Source organism: Battus philenor, unplaced genomic scaffold, assembly GCF_028537555.1.
Source record: "Battus philenor isolate CCGP_79_NKW_IND1 unplaced genomic scaffold, ilBatPhil1.0.hap1 SCAF_13, whole genome shotgun sequence".
Lineage (NCBI taxonomy): Eukaryota > Metazoa > Arthropoda > Insecta > Lepidoptera > Papilionidae > Battus > Battus philenor.
The window spans coordinates 2,259,754-2,276,168 of NW_027181675.1; the positions used below are offsets into that span (position 1 = coordinate 2,259,754).

Genomic DNA, 16,415 nt, shown 5'->3' on the forward strand with positions numbered 1-16,415 from the left:
GCACTTAAGTGTTTTGGTTTACATAATGATAATGAAAAATGAAGAGAATAAGATCACACATTTTTTACTAAAGGATACGATGGTAAAGCGGCGGTATTCGTTGATACCACTCTATGTAATTTGTATATTTATAAGCTCATTTACATGTGGCGTTAATATGCATTTAAGTATCTATCCCAGCAGCGTTATAGCTAATGTTGGCAATAGTACCAACAAAAAATGTTTTAGTTAAGATATTATCTATGGTTTGGCGAATCTGTAAAATATGTTTTTATCTGTGCTCTTTCTTTGCTCCCTACCGCCACCGAGCACAGGTGTCTTCCCTTCCTTGTAAAATTAATTCTTAATAAATTAATACATATTCTGCACCAAGGCCTTTTAATTAAATACAGTCCACTAAAGTCAATCCCAATCTTATACAGCTAATATAGGGATTGGTAGGACTTTGTTAAGCGTCTGTTTGTCAAAACTTCGAATATTTTTTGCCCCAGCTTTTGCCATTTTGAATGATTTTTGTGTCTCATACGCGTCAAGTCTTGTAGAGTCAACTCGCAAAAATTTTTGAAAAAAAAAATCGTCAAGAACTCCAATAATACTGTCCCGCAACCACCGTAATCGCCTGATTTGACCCTGTATGACTTCTAGCCGATGCGAGGAGGCCATTTTGAAACAATCGAGGAGATAAAAACTGAATCTTGAAAATAAAGGTTTTGAAGGCTACACCGGAAAAAGACTATTCCGACTTTTTCAAATACTGAATTAAGCTTTAGAAAAAGTGCGTTTTATCAGACAGGGGCTTACTTTGAAGGGGATAAAATTGATTTGGAAGATTAATTAAAGAATTTGCGTTCTATAAACAAATTCATTTTACTTTTCGTTTCTAGTATTATATTGTAATAAACGATTGAATAAGACGCTTCTGTCTGTTGTATACGAAAATAGTTGATTTGTGTCAATATCTAATCTTTAGATGTGTAATAAAGCCAACGTTGCAAATGAATTAAAAAAAACACTCAATGATAATGGGTATTTTTAATCAATATATGAATACATTACCAAATTGAAATTTTATTCCAACACGGTCAGTGACGAGTGCTGGCGTCTTTTGTTTTTTAATTCCATCGTTTGTATTACGTAATGAATTTCAAACGGAAAGTGGTACCGACGAAGCTGAGTGGAAATTTAGGCGACCAATCTTCATTGGAAAATTGCCTCAATACAAATATACAGAGAGTGTTATTTCCTTTGACTTTGCTTCAATATGCTATATTTCCTAAATATAGAATTCTACATAATCTTATAACTCCCAACAATGTCACTACCAATATCATCTGGTCGTTTTACACTGTCGTTGTTGTTGCGTTACAATGTGTGTACAATCTCTATCCGTATATAGACGATTTACTACAAAAGCGATCTGATATTTATTTAAATAGTATTTTGTTCTTCATATTTTCAGCGATCTGTATTGTTTTTATCTGTAACGCTGTTATAATCGTGTCGTATAGTGAAATGAACGTGGAATTAATACTATGTTTTCAAAAAATACAAAACTGTTTTAATACGACCAAGATGGCAAACAACAGTGATTTTATCATTAACTGGTTTTACTGTTTGATTTTTGTTATGTTCTATGTGACGTATTGTTACATTCAAGCAGGTTTAACTGGAAGTACTAATTATATATCGTTTTTTATTTCTTCTATTCTTGTCATTTCATCCGATATGAGTGTGATCTATTCTGCGCGTATGATATCATATCTTAAAAAGCATATAGTTTATTGGATTACATTCTTGAAGTATGTTTCTAAAATCGAGGAGAACATCGCAAATGAAAGCGCTAGTGATGGTGTGAGAAATATTTTGTGGCAACGTTTGTCTAGGTCGTACATCGCCATCACAAATGCTTATTTGATTTGTGAAAAAATAACTGCTTTACCTGTAAGTATGTTTGGCGTATTCTATGTATACATTCACAAAACTACTTATTTAATTTATGTCATAAAAGTGTGTCATAATTAGATAAATAACAACGAAATTGCCGATTATCAATCATAATTATAATTAATTTAATCGTGGGACATACATAGGATACTGCAAGACATAGATCTTTACAATAGATTTCTAATAAGATTGAAAAGAAGCGGCTTCTTATTTCAAAATTGTTTAACATATTGTTAGCCTTGCAAGGCAGTCACAATTTCAAACACAAGTCTAACAAACCTTAAATTACTATTTAAAAACTAAATAAGAGTCCAGGCATGTCGATGTGTTACTTAGTCCTCGGTATATCGCAATCGTTCCCACCGTCGCTCGCCGTTACTTGTTCTGGACTTATTCTTGGTATCTTCTTTTCGGTAAGCCTTTTTACTTAGGAATGTCAATTCACTTTGTAGGTAACTACTACTACTCCGCTAGCTCAGTGACCCAAAGTGGAACTTGGCCTCCGAAGCGAGAGACTTCCACTTTCCTCTATCTTGCGCCTTCGTCTGCCATTGGCTGACATTCAATTCGCGCAAGTCTGCCTCAACGCGATCGATCCAGCGATATATGGGTCTACCCACTGGTCTTCGACCCCTCGGTTTTTCCAGGTACGCTACCTTCACGCTCCGATCCGATCCCATTCGCTCCAAGTGACCAAGCCAGCGGAGTTAAGTAGTACTTTATAGGTTAAGTAGAACTTATTTGGTTAGTCTCCCTGTTTTTTTTTTTGGGTTGCATTTTTTGATCCTTCGGGATTGACGCATCTCGACCCGGTATTCCGAGGCATGGTCTATATTTATATAGCAGGGTCTTTTCTGGTATGTAGCTGACCGCTTAGGTAAAGTCGTATCTGGGATCTTACGACAACCTTAACTACGCTTGTTGACCCGTTATGCCCTCTTCAGAACTTCAAGACCCAACGGTTAATATTAAACTGAGACAAATAAATTACAAAAAAAGTAAACGAATAAAATAAAATGTAAATGCAGTATCTTGCAGAGAAAAAAAAGCATTTATCAGCGGGCTGACATGCGGTGCACTTCATTGCACGACTACTGCTACATAACGGAAGTAGTTATACATTAGAAGATTATTAATTGTAGAAATAGCCCCTGCTTTACCATGGTAGGGGAGAACGAGAGCTCTACAAAACGGGGGGCCTAAAAAAAGAAGAATATAAAAATGTTCATCTGTACTGCGTGCTATGTAATCTTAATAGAGGACTATATATTTTTTTAGCATGGGCAAATTTGTTTCAAAATCATTTATTTATTCGTTATTTTTATACACGAGTTTCACTGTGCGTTAAGTGTTATTTTTGTTATGTCATGTCGCTACGGCTTTTTGAACTTTATTTGCTATTATTCTCGAAAGCTTTCAAAGCTCTGATAAAATGGAGACTGCAAATAAATATTGTCTAATCGCGTTAGACGAAGGAAAAGTTCATTATTCTACAATCAAGTCTGGTCAACTACTTCAGCCACTCTGCACCAGTGTTTCCCAACGTGGGGCGCGTGGGGCCACGCCTACAAGGGGCAATTCGATTTGGGGCAATTCGAAAATTGACTCGATTTTATCCTTTTCGATTTCATATAAAAATTATATATGTTATATAGAGGGGCATAGTATTTTTTTTCTGGTAAGCAAAAGGTTGGAAAACATTACACGAAAGCCTGTCTAGATGTTTAATCTCTGTCATTTATTCTTCCTATAGACGATAATGATATTTTATTTTATAAATTTAATCGATAATTTAGAAATCGATTCTTAAAAAAAAAGTTTCAATATCGAAAAGGAACTCTACCCGCCATAAAAGAATTCACTGTATCTCGCTCTTAGGATAATTTAGAGGATATCTATTAATATGACCCAAAACAACTGAGTGCATCGTGAAAAATAGTGAATATATAAGTCGATTAATTTAATATAAGATTTTAATTATTTACGTTGATCGGCAATTTCGTTATGACCTATATCAAGTTTTTTTTCCTTCATATTAAACTTAATTGTATAATGTCTAAATGTATAGAAAGTTTTAAATATCAATTTACGTAAAGTACCTAAAAATTTACAGATTATTTTCTACGTGTTCTTGACAGCTATTCAATTCTTATCGAATGTCCAGATAATAATAACAGTAAGTTAAAATAAATATATTTAATTTGATAATAAGGTTTAGTCTAACATAATGTTATGTACTGTGGGTTCTGACTCAAAATGAAACACCACTGGTTTACAAGGAGTCCTTTATTCACAAATCATGATGGTCACCCTACTTTAACACAAAGTACACTTTCGCTTAGTTCAAACTACGCTTCCAAATCACTCAAGAAATCACTGTCCAAATAACTTACTAAATAGTCACTTTGTATCACTGATCTCAAATCGTAATCTTATAACTCGAAAAACAACACTGCCTGTCGTCATGGGGAGTACATTTATTTATATAACGGATAAAGTTTTAGTAAGTTCGAGGTAGTACTCGGTTAGAATTTCCGAGAGACGTGCACAAATAATTATAACTAACTTCAAGATCACGCAAGTTCACAATCCTAGGGTTCAGTGTTTATTGTTCAGAGGATTCTGTAACTCGTGTTTTGTAACAATAATACAATAGAACAAAATAAAAAATGCAATTAAGAGAGGTTTTAGGTTTAACTCAATCTAAGCCACTTTGTATCCGCGGAATCATCAAATGTACATGGGCAGCAGAGAAAGTCCAGTCATAAGAAAACAATGAAGATTTTCAAATAGCACGTTTTTCAGTTCGAGAAACTACGAAATATCTTCTCTTTCAATATCCTGCACTAATTTATTACGAAAGTCTACGACCATCCATGCCTTATGGCAAGGAAATGTGGTGTTTTAATCTTAGCTTGATTGGTGAACAGTCGCTAATCAGGCCATGAATGCTGTACTCGGTATTATCAGCCAGATCGAATTAGAAATAAAGAGGTCCACAGACAAACGTACTAATAGACATAGATCAGCGGAATGCAAGTTGAAGTGATAACAGCAGGTCACATAACGCACGAAAAATTTGTCCACTTGGACATGTAAGTTCTAGAGTAGGGACCCTGGATTAGGAAATAATAAAATGGACATACAATCTTTTAAATATCCGGTGTCACTGGATGTACACCGCACTCAATCTTTGGTGAAGACTTATAGTCTGCAGTGAATATCCTGTAGCTGTAATTATGATGATAATAAATTCATCAAATCATTAATTTCGTAAAACACATGCCAAATATGGTGTTAAATAAAGAAAATAAATTGTCCAAATGTGTTGTCCCTAGTGGCGGAGAAAAAAAAAGAATGTTTGTTACTTGTTCAAATTTAAATTTACATTCACAATGGTTACTATTTTTAAATGTGAAAATTGTATTAATTAAATATGTTAATAATTATAATAATACACAATCTAAAATAATAATTTATCATAAGAATTGAACAGTCGATTCAGTCTCGCGGTGAATAAAGATGATATATTGGGAAAGATGTTCATATATTTTATGCTTCCAAAATGTGTTACTCCGGTTCTAGTAAATTACGAATTTACAGAATCTTTTTCTGTTATCATAGCCATGCATTATCTGTTATGGATACCTATCGTAAAAATAATACACGATATTTATTATCAGCGCTGTTGCAAAATTTTCAAAATAAATTGAAAGTACTATTTTGGTACTAAAAGTATTTATTATGAAATTTATTTGCTATTAATTTCAATGTTTACAATTTAAATTATCTCATGTATTTTTTGCAGTTGGTGAAAATCAAAGAAATTCAAATACTGTCCATCATATGGACGATAAAAAATAGTTTTCTGCTGACTGTACTCAGTCGCGAATGCGAAAGTGTACACTTGGCGTTGAAGAATGCGCAGATCGCTTGCAAATTGAGTCTGATAAAAATACATTTAGGTGAGTTCAATTACAAAAGGTTTTTCAACAAGAACGTTGTTTTCCAATAAATATCACAGAGTTGTGATTTTAATACTTCCACATTACGACATTTTTTGTGACTATCACAGAATTGTCATATTAAAACTATGATATCACGATATTTTTTGTGAATATCATAGAATTGTCATTATAATACGATGATATCACGGCATTTTTGTGAATATTACAGAATTGTTATTATAATACGATAATACCACGGCATTTTTGTGAATATCACAGAATTGTCGTATTAAAACGATGATATCACGACATTTGTTGTGAATACCACAGGATTGTCATTATATTACGATAATACCACGGCATTTTTGTGAATATCACAGAATTGTCGTATTAAAACGATGATATCACGACATTTGTTGTGAATATCACAGAATTGTTATTATAATACGATGATACCACGGCATTTTTGTGAATATCACAGAATTGTCCTATTAAAACGATGATATCGTGACATTTTTTTTGTGATTATTACAGAATTGTGATAATAATATGAATTCACGAAAATCACGACATTTTTTCGTGAGACGACACAACTTTTAGCAGTTATTACTAAACGGTGATTAAATATTTTAAGCCTAAAACAAACTTCTAAGCTATCGCTCTTGCAAAAAAAAGTATGATTTTATCTATGTTTTTCTTTGTTACAATCACCTGAGCCGGTGGTAGCTTCCTGTAGGAATAACAAATGCTTTTGCGTTCCTCCTGTTTTGTTTTTCGCAGGTACATTACAATATGGTTGTAAATGATTTTTTTTTATTTTATTGTTCTTAATTTTTTTTTCCTCATAAATTCTTTCACTCTTTTCCTCACATCCTTCACAAAATCTTTCATTCTTCAAGTTCTGACCTATTATGTTAATTGACGATTCGAAAGTGCTTGTAACAGCCTATACGAACAAAGAATATTTTGATTTTGATTTCAAGGGACGGAACATACCGAGTGCAGGCAACTCCGCAGCTTCGTTGAGGAAGAGACCCGTCCGTTCAGCGCGAAGGGGCTATTCATCATCGACGCCACGCTGCCAGTGCACATACTGTCTCTTATCGTCACATATACTATTGTAATTTTACAGTTCAATTTCTTGTAGAAATAAAAACGAATTAATAATATCAGTCCAAATATTTCATTGCATTTTCAATTTAAAATACAGAATAATTTTTATATATAGATTTTCTGATTGAGAACATTTTTCTCAAATAATTTATTATCTTTTTTTATATAATTCGTTAACTGTAGGAAGCAACACCTGCGAACAAATCCCTGCGATTTTTTTTTTAAATACAGTGCCGTTTTGAGACCGTCACATGTTGTCGAGTCTGTAAAACTATAACAGTGAGACAAGCAACTTCCAAATTCACCAAAAGTCGCCAACTCTCGTTTATATTATTAGCAAACGTTGCTACAGATTTCTCCATCACTTCTCCTTCTTGTGCTTATGCTTTCAAAAGTAGCAGTTATATTAGCCAAATAGTAGCAATTGACCAAGTTACAGTTAAGATTAGGCGCCCTTAAGTTGAAATATTAGACCTGTTTTGATTGACAGGCTAAGCAGAGGTCCCTTCTTAGGAGTCCTTGCACCAAGTTACCCCATGGAGCGTCTAGTTCAAGCATTCTAAAAGCTCGGCTCACAATTCGGTAATAAATTATTATTCACAAGCGCAACCTGAAGCTTTTCAGTGAGCTTTTGAGCTTTGATACATATGTAAGTGGTTTATTCTAGTGCTTCCTGCGCTCTGCCATCTTAAACCCGCATGGTACCTAGAATATTAGGAAGATAAATGAGTAGACACGAATATAAACGTAAGTTTTATAATAAAAACTTAATATAACTTATTAAATGTATCTTAACGTGTACAATAAAGAATATGAAATAAAAATAAAATGAAATTTATAATAAAGTAAAATGACAAAAATAAAGTAATACAGATAATGTAATACCTTTAAAATTCGGTTGAGGTGACGAAAGAGAGGAGAGGTATAAACGAAACAAAGAATAAAAAGGAATTAAATAATACCTGAGGAATAAAAGTAGAAAGAATAATTGATATAAATATGGAAGAAACATGTGAATGTAAATAATAGAATTCTGTGAGGAAATTATCATTGTTATAATACCACTATGTTTCCAAGAGAAGTACAATGGGCCCTCAAAAACGGGACGGTGTTACTTGGTCAATAAAAAATTAAACAGGTTTTTATTAAATAGCATATATATCAAGATGTTTTATAAATATTATTTTGAATAACCTTTCACCTATTATTTCAAAAGCACTTAGGAAATTATTTATCGTTACAAATATATCTAATGTAATCAATAAGAACACATCACATTGTTTTCATTTTATTCCACTACGGGCCGTTGACGTGAGCAGACGGCTTGATGTTTACTAAATGAATATGAAATTCGGAAGAGTAAAACCATTTGTAAATGTGCGTGTATGTTCAAATTTAGAATTGAAGAATGTTCTGGAAACACGTGTTCAAAAACTGTTATTTCCCTTAACATTGCTCCACTATTTAACTTTTCCAAAATTTATTATCTGTGGTAACTATATATCACCTAATACTTTCACCGTCAATGTCATATGGTTCTGTTATACATTTACCGTGTTTACTTTATATACAATTTTCATTTTTGTACCAGATTTAAATGAATTATTAAACGCTAATCATACAAGTATGAATTATGCTGCGATTTTTGTAGTTTCTATTTACGGCATGGAGTTTCTTTTAAATGTTTTATTTACGATAATGCAAAGTGAAATGAATGTCAAACTAGTGTTGAATCTTCAAGCAATACAAGATTGTCTTAAAAAGAATGATAAAGATCGTAGAGTTATAATTCAAAATTGGTTGTACAGTATAATTTTAATTTTGTTCTATTCAATATATTCATACGTTCAATTTGATTATGTCAAGGATCCGTACTATATACCATTAGTAATGACATTTTTAATTATTCTACCATCCGATGTAAACATTATTTATGCGATACGTATGATACGTTATTTGCGTATGCAAATAATTACGTGGAACGTTCAACTGAAACGTTTTATTACAAGTCGCAGACATTTATATCGTAGTGATGTAAACTTAAAAATTTGGAAAGATTTATTAAAATCATATATTAAAATAAGAGATAATTACATCATTTGCGAGAAAATAACACAAATGCCGGTAAGTAAAATTTAATATACTTTAACATTTTTGCTCTAGAATTTACATTTCCACCTGTTTTATTAAGGCACAACATCGTCTGGTCTGAACCTCTATTTAGTAGTTAAACTTGAGGGCCCTGTTAAACCTATGCTTGCATCAGTACATTAGTATTTCCACTAAATTGAGGGACCCTGGAGCTAGTTGCTTACCGTTCGCCAAGGCCAGGGAACCTTGTAACTTCAATCCTGAATAGCACTGCAATTAAGATGTGTCCGAGGAAGAGGAACTAGAAGCAAGAGATCAGGGCACAGATGGATTTATTCCAAGCTTCTTTCCAAGCGAAGTCGAGGGCTAATTTCGACCCCAGGCCTTCACCATTATTAAATACTATACTATTATTAAATTAGGATGCCATAGAGCTTTTTGGATGTGCTTGCGTTTGGTCGAACAATTATATATATCAGGGGTGGCCAAGCTCTTTGATAGTGCGAACCATTTTAAGAAATTTCAAATTTATTGCGAGCCGCATTTGAATACGCACTTAAAACATGCTAACTAATGTTTTTTTTTTAATAATATTTATTGAAATTATTTAAACAAAAGTACAAAATATGTGTTTTGAAGTTAGATATAATAGCACACGTACATGACAGCACTCCTAATAATACTTAAGATGCCAGTTGGTTAATTATGATCTGGGTTTGGATTTCGCTAATTTTATGGTGGAAAAATAATTATAATTATTCACACCAGTAATTTGTTTTGATTTCCCAGGTTGCACAGGTAATATAAATTTAAATATTGAAATAATTTGACAATCAATCGCAACGAGAAATAATCGTTCAAAGAGCCGCATGTCGCTTGCGGGCCGCAGCTTGGCCACCCCTGGTTTATACTATATACGTGTGTCTTATTCAACATCGATTAATTGTATTTTATTTTTTCAGATTATTCTTTTTGTTTACGCTACGTTTGTTCACGTATTGACAAATATTCAAATTATTATCGTGGTTTGTATTTTATTTATAACATAATATTTTTGTTTTTTAAACAACATACATCAAATCGTATGTAATACAGTTTTTTCTCTCATTGGAACATGACGTGAAAAGTTTTACGCGTCTCTTGTTATCAAAAGACAATCGCTTTAATATAAAAAATAATAATATTTTTATTGTTTTATTTTATAGAACTCTAGTTGTAAAGGCAATAGTTTTGTTGATATAAACGAATGCATAGACTAAACTATCAAGTGACGTGATTTTTTTAAATGTTAATAGAAAATATTAAAGTATTGTGTACGCAATTTTAAGGATTGTATCAAAAACCGATGCCATATGACAGTGACAAGTCGGAAACATAAAGAACATTGTATGAAAATTTAGTTTGTTCCAGTTAAGACCTCTGGGGGATCATTTCTCACAAATAAGGTCCCAAAATCGATTCTCGAGGAATCGCTCTCTAAGCAAAAAGACAACTAACATCGGCACTCGTTTTATTATATGTATATATTAGATATAAATTACACAATATCGGTACTATCAAAATGTGGTAACAATAATATTATTTTGTTTATAAGGACACAAATACACCACTGAAACATTTAACTTCTCCGTGTACTTTATAATGTTTTATATCATTTATATGACTCAAAATAGTCTTTAGATGACATATTAAGTTTGTCTATAAAAGAGAGAATTACTCTGAATCATTTGCAAGTACAAAATAGATTATACATTAATCTATAATTAAAAATAAAATTTATTTGCTTGCTCATTAAACATGAGTTGAGTATTTATATATAATTATAGCATGATTATGGTTGTTACAATAACCCTTAATAGCCTAGAGTTTCAATTTTGATACCAATCTTTTAAAACGAATGTTCACATTATTATTAGTTTTTTATGGGTTGGCTGTACGAATTTTACTGTTGTATAATATTTTCCAAACAAATTAAAAAGAAAATCTATTTTTCCCTTCATCTCGACCCTCAAGCAAACACAGTAATATTAAAAAAATCACTTTCGTATATCAGGCTACTAAGGGATAAATGTATCATAAGTACTCCAAAATATAAGTACTGCAAAATAATATTTAAGTACATTGAATTTCAACAACTATCACTCGATGAACAATTTATAACAAAACTCTTTTGTTGATTTATAGTATAAAGACAGCAAGGAGGTTTTCTTATTATCAATTATGTGGACAATTAAAAATAGTATGCTACTAACAATTTTGAGCCGAGGATGCGAGAATTTGTATATATCGCTTACAAAGGCAAATATCACTTGCTTGACACGACTCCATACTAGTGATTATATAGGTGAGTACACCATCTAGATTATTACGTAAATTATGTTTAAATTAAGGTAATACACCTATCCCCCGATTTACACGGTACTCGTTTTACACGTTTTCGCTTTACACGGTTTACCAAACAAGTTTTTTTTTTATTTTAATAACTGATTTTATTACCATCTCTCATAATGTAAATATTTCTGCTTCAAACATCGAATCGGCACAAATAATTTCGAGTGATGAAAGTAAATTCGAACCTTCGATTCCGAAAAAAGAATGAGACTAATTTCTTTTTTGTTCTTCTGTTTAATGTATATTGTAATTAAATATAAAAAAAAAAAACAGTTTTTCCGTAATATACTAAATATTTTAAATTGTCAATGCATTTTATTTTTATTTCTGTGTACACCTAAAATTATTCAAAAAAAAAATAACAACTGTTTAATAGCAAAATCATGCATTTTCTGCAAGTTTTTCGATTTACACGGTTTTGACTTGAAAATTTTTAATTTTCGATTTTCTACGTTTTACTCAGGAACGTATCTACCGTGTAAATCGGGGGATAGGTGTATATCCAAGACATAGTTGCTTAATATGGGCTTCATATGAAGGCATAAGGTCACCCACATAACAATGGAGAGGGTTTGAAGTTTCTCTGCGTGATGGAGAAATGAGAACATCCGCAGTAGAACAAAGATCACCGACGTAGCTCAAACAATTGCTCATCTGAAATAGCAGTTGGCGCGACACATCGCTTATGGAACCGATGGCTGTTGGGGTCGAAGAGTTCTTGTGGCAACCATGAGTAGCAGTGTGGATAGGCCTCCATCAAGATGGATCGACGACATAACTAAGGATGCGAGAAGTCCCTCGATGCCGGCAGTTATCGTACATAATAAAGCATTACATATTTTTTGTAGACGCAGAACGACAACAATGCAAGGAGCTATACCGAGCTGCTAAAGTCAAATGCTGTCAATTCAATGCGAATGGACTGTACTATGTGAACGCAGCTTTACCATTGAAATTCTTGTCAATCGTTGCAACATACACTGTCGTTATTCTACAGTTCAACTTTTTATAATATCTGTTATAAAGGAGCAATGAAAGCTTGATTGTTTAAAGTGTCTGTTCATTTATTGCAACACACTCGTACACGTAAATAAATAAGGCTTTACATTGGCCACTAAAAATTGTTAAAATCGATCATGTATGGAAATTAAACTCTTTGTATTGAAATGTATGAGACCTTCGTTGAGGAGCAAAACTCGTCGCGGAACGGCAACAAAATATTGGAAAGAATATTTGGCTGATACATTACGCCTTGTTTGGACCTAGAAATGTATTCAAATTTATAGAGTAAATTTTTGACTGATACATTTCTATTAAGGACATGTTATGGTACGTTTATCCTTGCAATCTCCTTTAGTTTACACTTCAGGCGCACACTTTGAATAATATTTACATTAGTAAATTAAAAATATATATATCTAAAACGTTTCGTGAAGGTTATATACGTAGATATATATGTATATATATATATATATATATATATATATATATATATATATATATATATATATATATATACATATAAACCTTCATAAATAGTAGTCCGTGTACCATACAGTTTGTGTACAGACTCATTAGGTTTTTATTTGTACAACTGATATAAACAATTTAATATTCTCAGTTTATATTTGCAAACGTACGTAACGCAAAATGTATTTCGTTACAGAAGATTCCTCCGAAGTTTACACCAATTTACAGCGCAAATATTCGAATTTATACAAGAGGCATTATATGTGAAGCCCTGTTGCTTGTTTTAACATGGTAAATGTTTAACTTTGAATCTATAAAGAAATAAAAACGTTTTGTAGCGCTCTTATGGTCGATAAAAAGATAAGATATAAAATGCGTTTATTCAACTTGGAACTCTTATCGTGAATTTATTTTTAACGACGTCAACTATTTATTTTTTAATTTTTTTGTACTATATTTCTCAAGGTATAGTTCTGGAGAAGAAGCAGGCTGATACTACATATATATATACTGTAAACCACTCTCTCACAACACACACACGCACACACATATATATATATATATATATATATATGCACACACATATACACACACACATATATATATATATATATATGTGTGTGTGTGTGTGTGTCAACCAATAAATTAATAACTCTAAGAGTCTCGGAAAGCTTGTTTTCGATCGATGTGTTCTTTGCAAGACTACATTAAGGATTGCAACAACCAATCAAAACCTTCAATAAATTACCATTTCAAATGTTAATTTTATATTAAATAAAAATGTAAGCGCAATAATTAAAAGCATTTTTAATCAATTTTTTTATAGAAATTTTGACACTTTCTACCATAGATTATATCGTTAAAACATCGGTAATATGAATCGATAAAATATAATAAACCGAGATATAACGGCTGGTTTTATTATAGATACCAAAAGACTTTAAAAGTTCATCTACAAAAGTAATCGAAAGCATTTGTTGGCGCGCGAAGACAATTCGCACGAAATGTCCGCGGATTTAGGCAAATCTCGGCTTAAATTAAATCAACCAAAAAAAAAAAAAATACTTCGTTCACTTGAATTACGAACTAACTCTGAGCTTTGCATTCAAATGTTTATTTTTCTATTCAAAGTTAAGTCAGCCTTCACTTTGAATAGGGTTTTATTATGTTTTCCTCATAACGAATGACAGAGATTTTCTTAAAAACAAGATTCATATTTAGCTCTACCAATATAACACGTGTACCATCCACAGTATCCAACAATGGGAATTTAAAAATTGAAATAATAATAAAATCCACTACACTACAGCATACGCGTTTTATACCCAACTAAAAGTCAATAACAACAGCAATGACATATTTAGAAAATTTTGTACAAAGAGTCAAGTCAAGCTAGTAAATAGTGTCGATCTTCGATTAGCTTATATATATAATCAAGGAGACTATTTCAGAAAATAGTATATAACTTATAAGTTGATATATAGTTTACATTTTTATTCAAAAATAAAAGTAATCTTCACGATATTTTACTTTTAGCAATAAATAAATATTTACTCGTTGTTACAAGTTTACTATTTATACGAGAATAATTATTATGAAAGGTCCCCATAGTGACTCGCGACGAAATTTCTCAATGCGGTGTCAAAAATAATGTAACGATTTATCATCATCAACATTTCTGCGATAGGATATTAACTATTGGATATATCCACTCCACTCCCTAACAGGATTCCGAAAGATAAGACCGGTTGCAAGCTTCTTACATGCAACGTATTCTGGTGAACACAACAAGGTTACCTTCAGGCTGGACATCCAACGCTGCGCTTCCCAGTCTGTGGTCTCCTTTCCAGAATCATAAGACCAAACTGGCCATAGTGCTATACGACCGGCATACTGCCATTTCGACCTAGTAATAGCTATATCTTTCGTTGGTGTATATATTGCCTTATCACACTATTACAATTATATAATTCATATCGGTTTTATTATTCGAATACTCAAAGTTACTCTGATAAAACTCGTACAATACATTTACTAAAAAGCTTCCATGTCGATATTCTTACGTGTTTTTCCTATTCGCTTTAGCGTAATCCCTTTGTCTGTAACAGAAGTGAGCTTCGACATCCCAAGAGAAATACAAAGGTAAGGCAATACGGCGCATACAAAACACACACGGATTTTTTCAATAACGTCTATATGATTTTGTACTATATATATTATTTATGTTATGTTACATTAAGAAATAAATAGTTGCGTATAAATTGTTCCATTTTATATTATCTGTATTGGTATGTATTTGGCGGACACTGGTTTTTCCCCGGAGTCTAGAAATAAAACGATAAGGCGTCTTTGTGCTCAAGGAGTCGTTGCACAATAAGAATTAGATATGTCGTTCTGAGAGTTTATATCTTAGAATAACAGACGGCGTTATAAAGAGAAATAGTAGCCCAGTGACAGAGGACTAAAACGATAGTGGATTGCGGGTTCAATTCTCGGAATAAAATCTTTCATAATTCACACTGTGCATTAATTACTCGTATATAGGATTGCCTCTTCTCACAAATAGGTTTTCAGAGAATGGACAGCAATGTGCTCTGTGTACCATAATACCACAATTCGATCGCTAAACCGCCTACCAAACATGGCGATTATGTTATACCTCGCCAATAGATACGTTAGAGAGAAACCTACACCATGTAGTAAGCTAAAATAGCGACGACGAAGATGTCAGGAACATTCAATATAGGCAACGGCAGACCTAACAAAGACACGAGTGAAATGCTTTCTAAAATATAAAGTTCCAAAATTAACTAGTCAGGACATAAAAATTGACTCACGAGATATAGTATATCAATTTAGGTACGTTCATTAAGTAAGTGAAACCAACGTAAGGCTCTTTTTTAAAAAAAAGTATCGCGATCTATTTGACTCTAAATTTAAATTTGCTTAGAATCAATCTTGTTATTTATAGTTACATAAATTTGTGTACTAACTTAACAGCTGTTATTTTATTTATACGTAATACTGTGATTAAAAAGTAACTTGAATTTGTTTATAAAATATTGATTCTTTGTTTATTCTTCAAAATCAATGTTAACCCCTTTAGCCAACGGTTTTTCCTGTTCTCGAAACAGTCAGAATAATCTTTTTTCGGTAAAGCCTTAAATACCTTCTTCGATTTGATTTTTATCTTCTCAATAGGTTAAAACGGCATCTCCGCATTGATCTTTAGATTTTGCAAAGTCACAAGGAACCAAATCAGGCGAATACAGTGAGTCGAATATTTCAAGTCCAATCGGGACTTGACGCGCTTGTGTCAAAAAACATTCTTAAAATTGGTAGGTGCTGAGCCAAATTTTCAAACTTTTGACAAACAGATGCTTGTGAAATGCTCTCCAGACCATTCTACTAACTTAAGAAAAAAAATTACCCGCCCTTATAATGCCCTAGAGTTTTAAA

At 32.3% G+C, this 16,415-nt stretch overlaps 1 protein-coding gene across 1 annotated transcript; it reads left to right on the forward strand.

The window, feature by feature from the left end:
* Window positions 1-1,137: 1,137 nt before the first annotated feature.
* On the forward strand, window positions 1,138-7,038 carry LOC137933440 (uncharacterized). The gene is made up of 4 exons (XM_068777393.1): window positions 1,138-1,369; window positions 2,281-2,357; window positions 5,753-5,909; window positions 6,875-7,038. Exons 1-4 carry the CDS (start codon window positions 1,138-1,140, stop codon window positions 7,036-7,038), a joined length of 630 nt encoding a protein of 209 aa, XP_068633494.1.
* The last annotated feature ends 9,377 nt before the right edge of the window (window positions 7,039-16,415 follow it).

Excerpts from the sequence above, each read along its gene's own strand:
- LOC137933440 (XM_068777393.1), top strand. The coding sequence starts at position 1,138 with ATGAATTTCAAACGGAAAGTGGTACCGACGAAGCTGAGTGGAAATTTA. Across the intron at positions 2,358-5,752 it reads TTCTTGGTATCTTCTTTTCG|TTGGTGAAAATCAAAGAAAT; the intron begins GTAAGCCTTTTT and ends TATTTTTTGCAG. Across the intron at positions 5,910-6,874 it reads TCTGATAAAAATACATTTAG|GGACGGAACATACCGAGTGC; the intron begins GTGAGTTCAATT and ends TTTGATTTCAAG.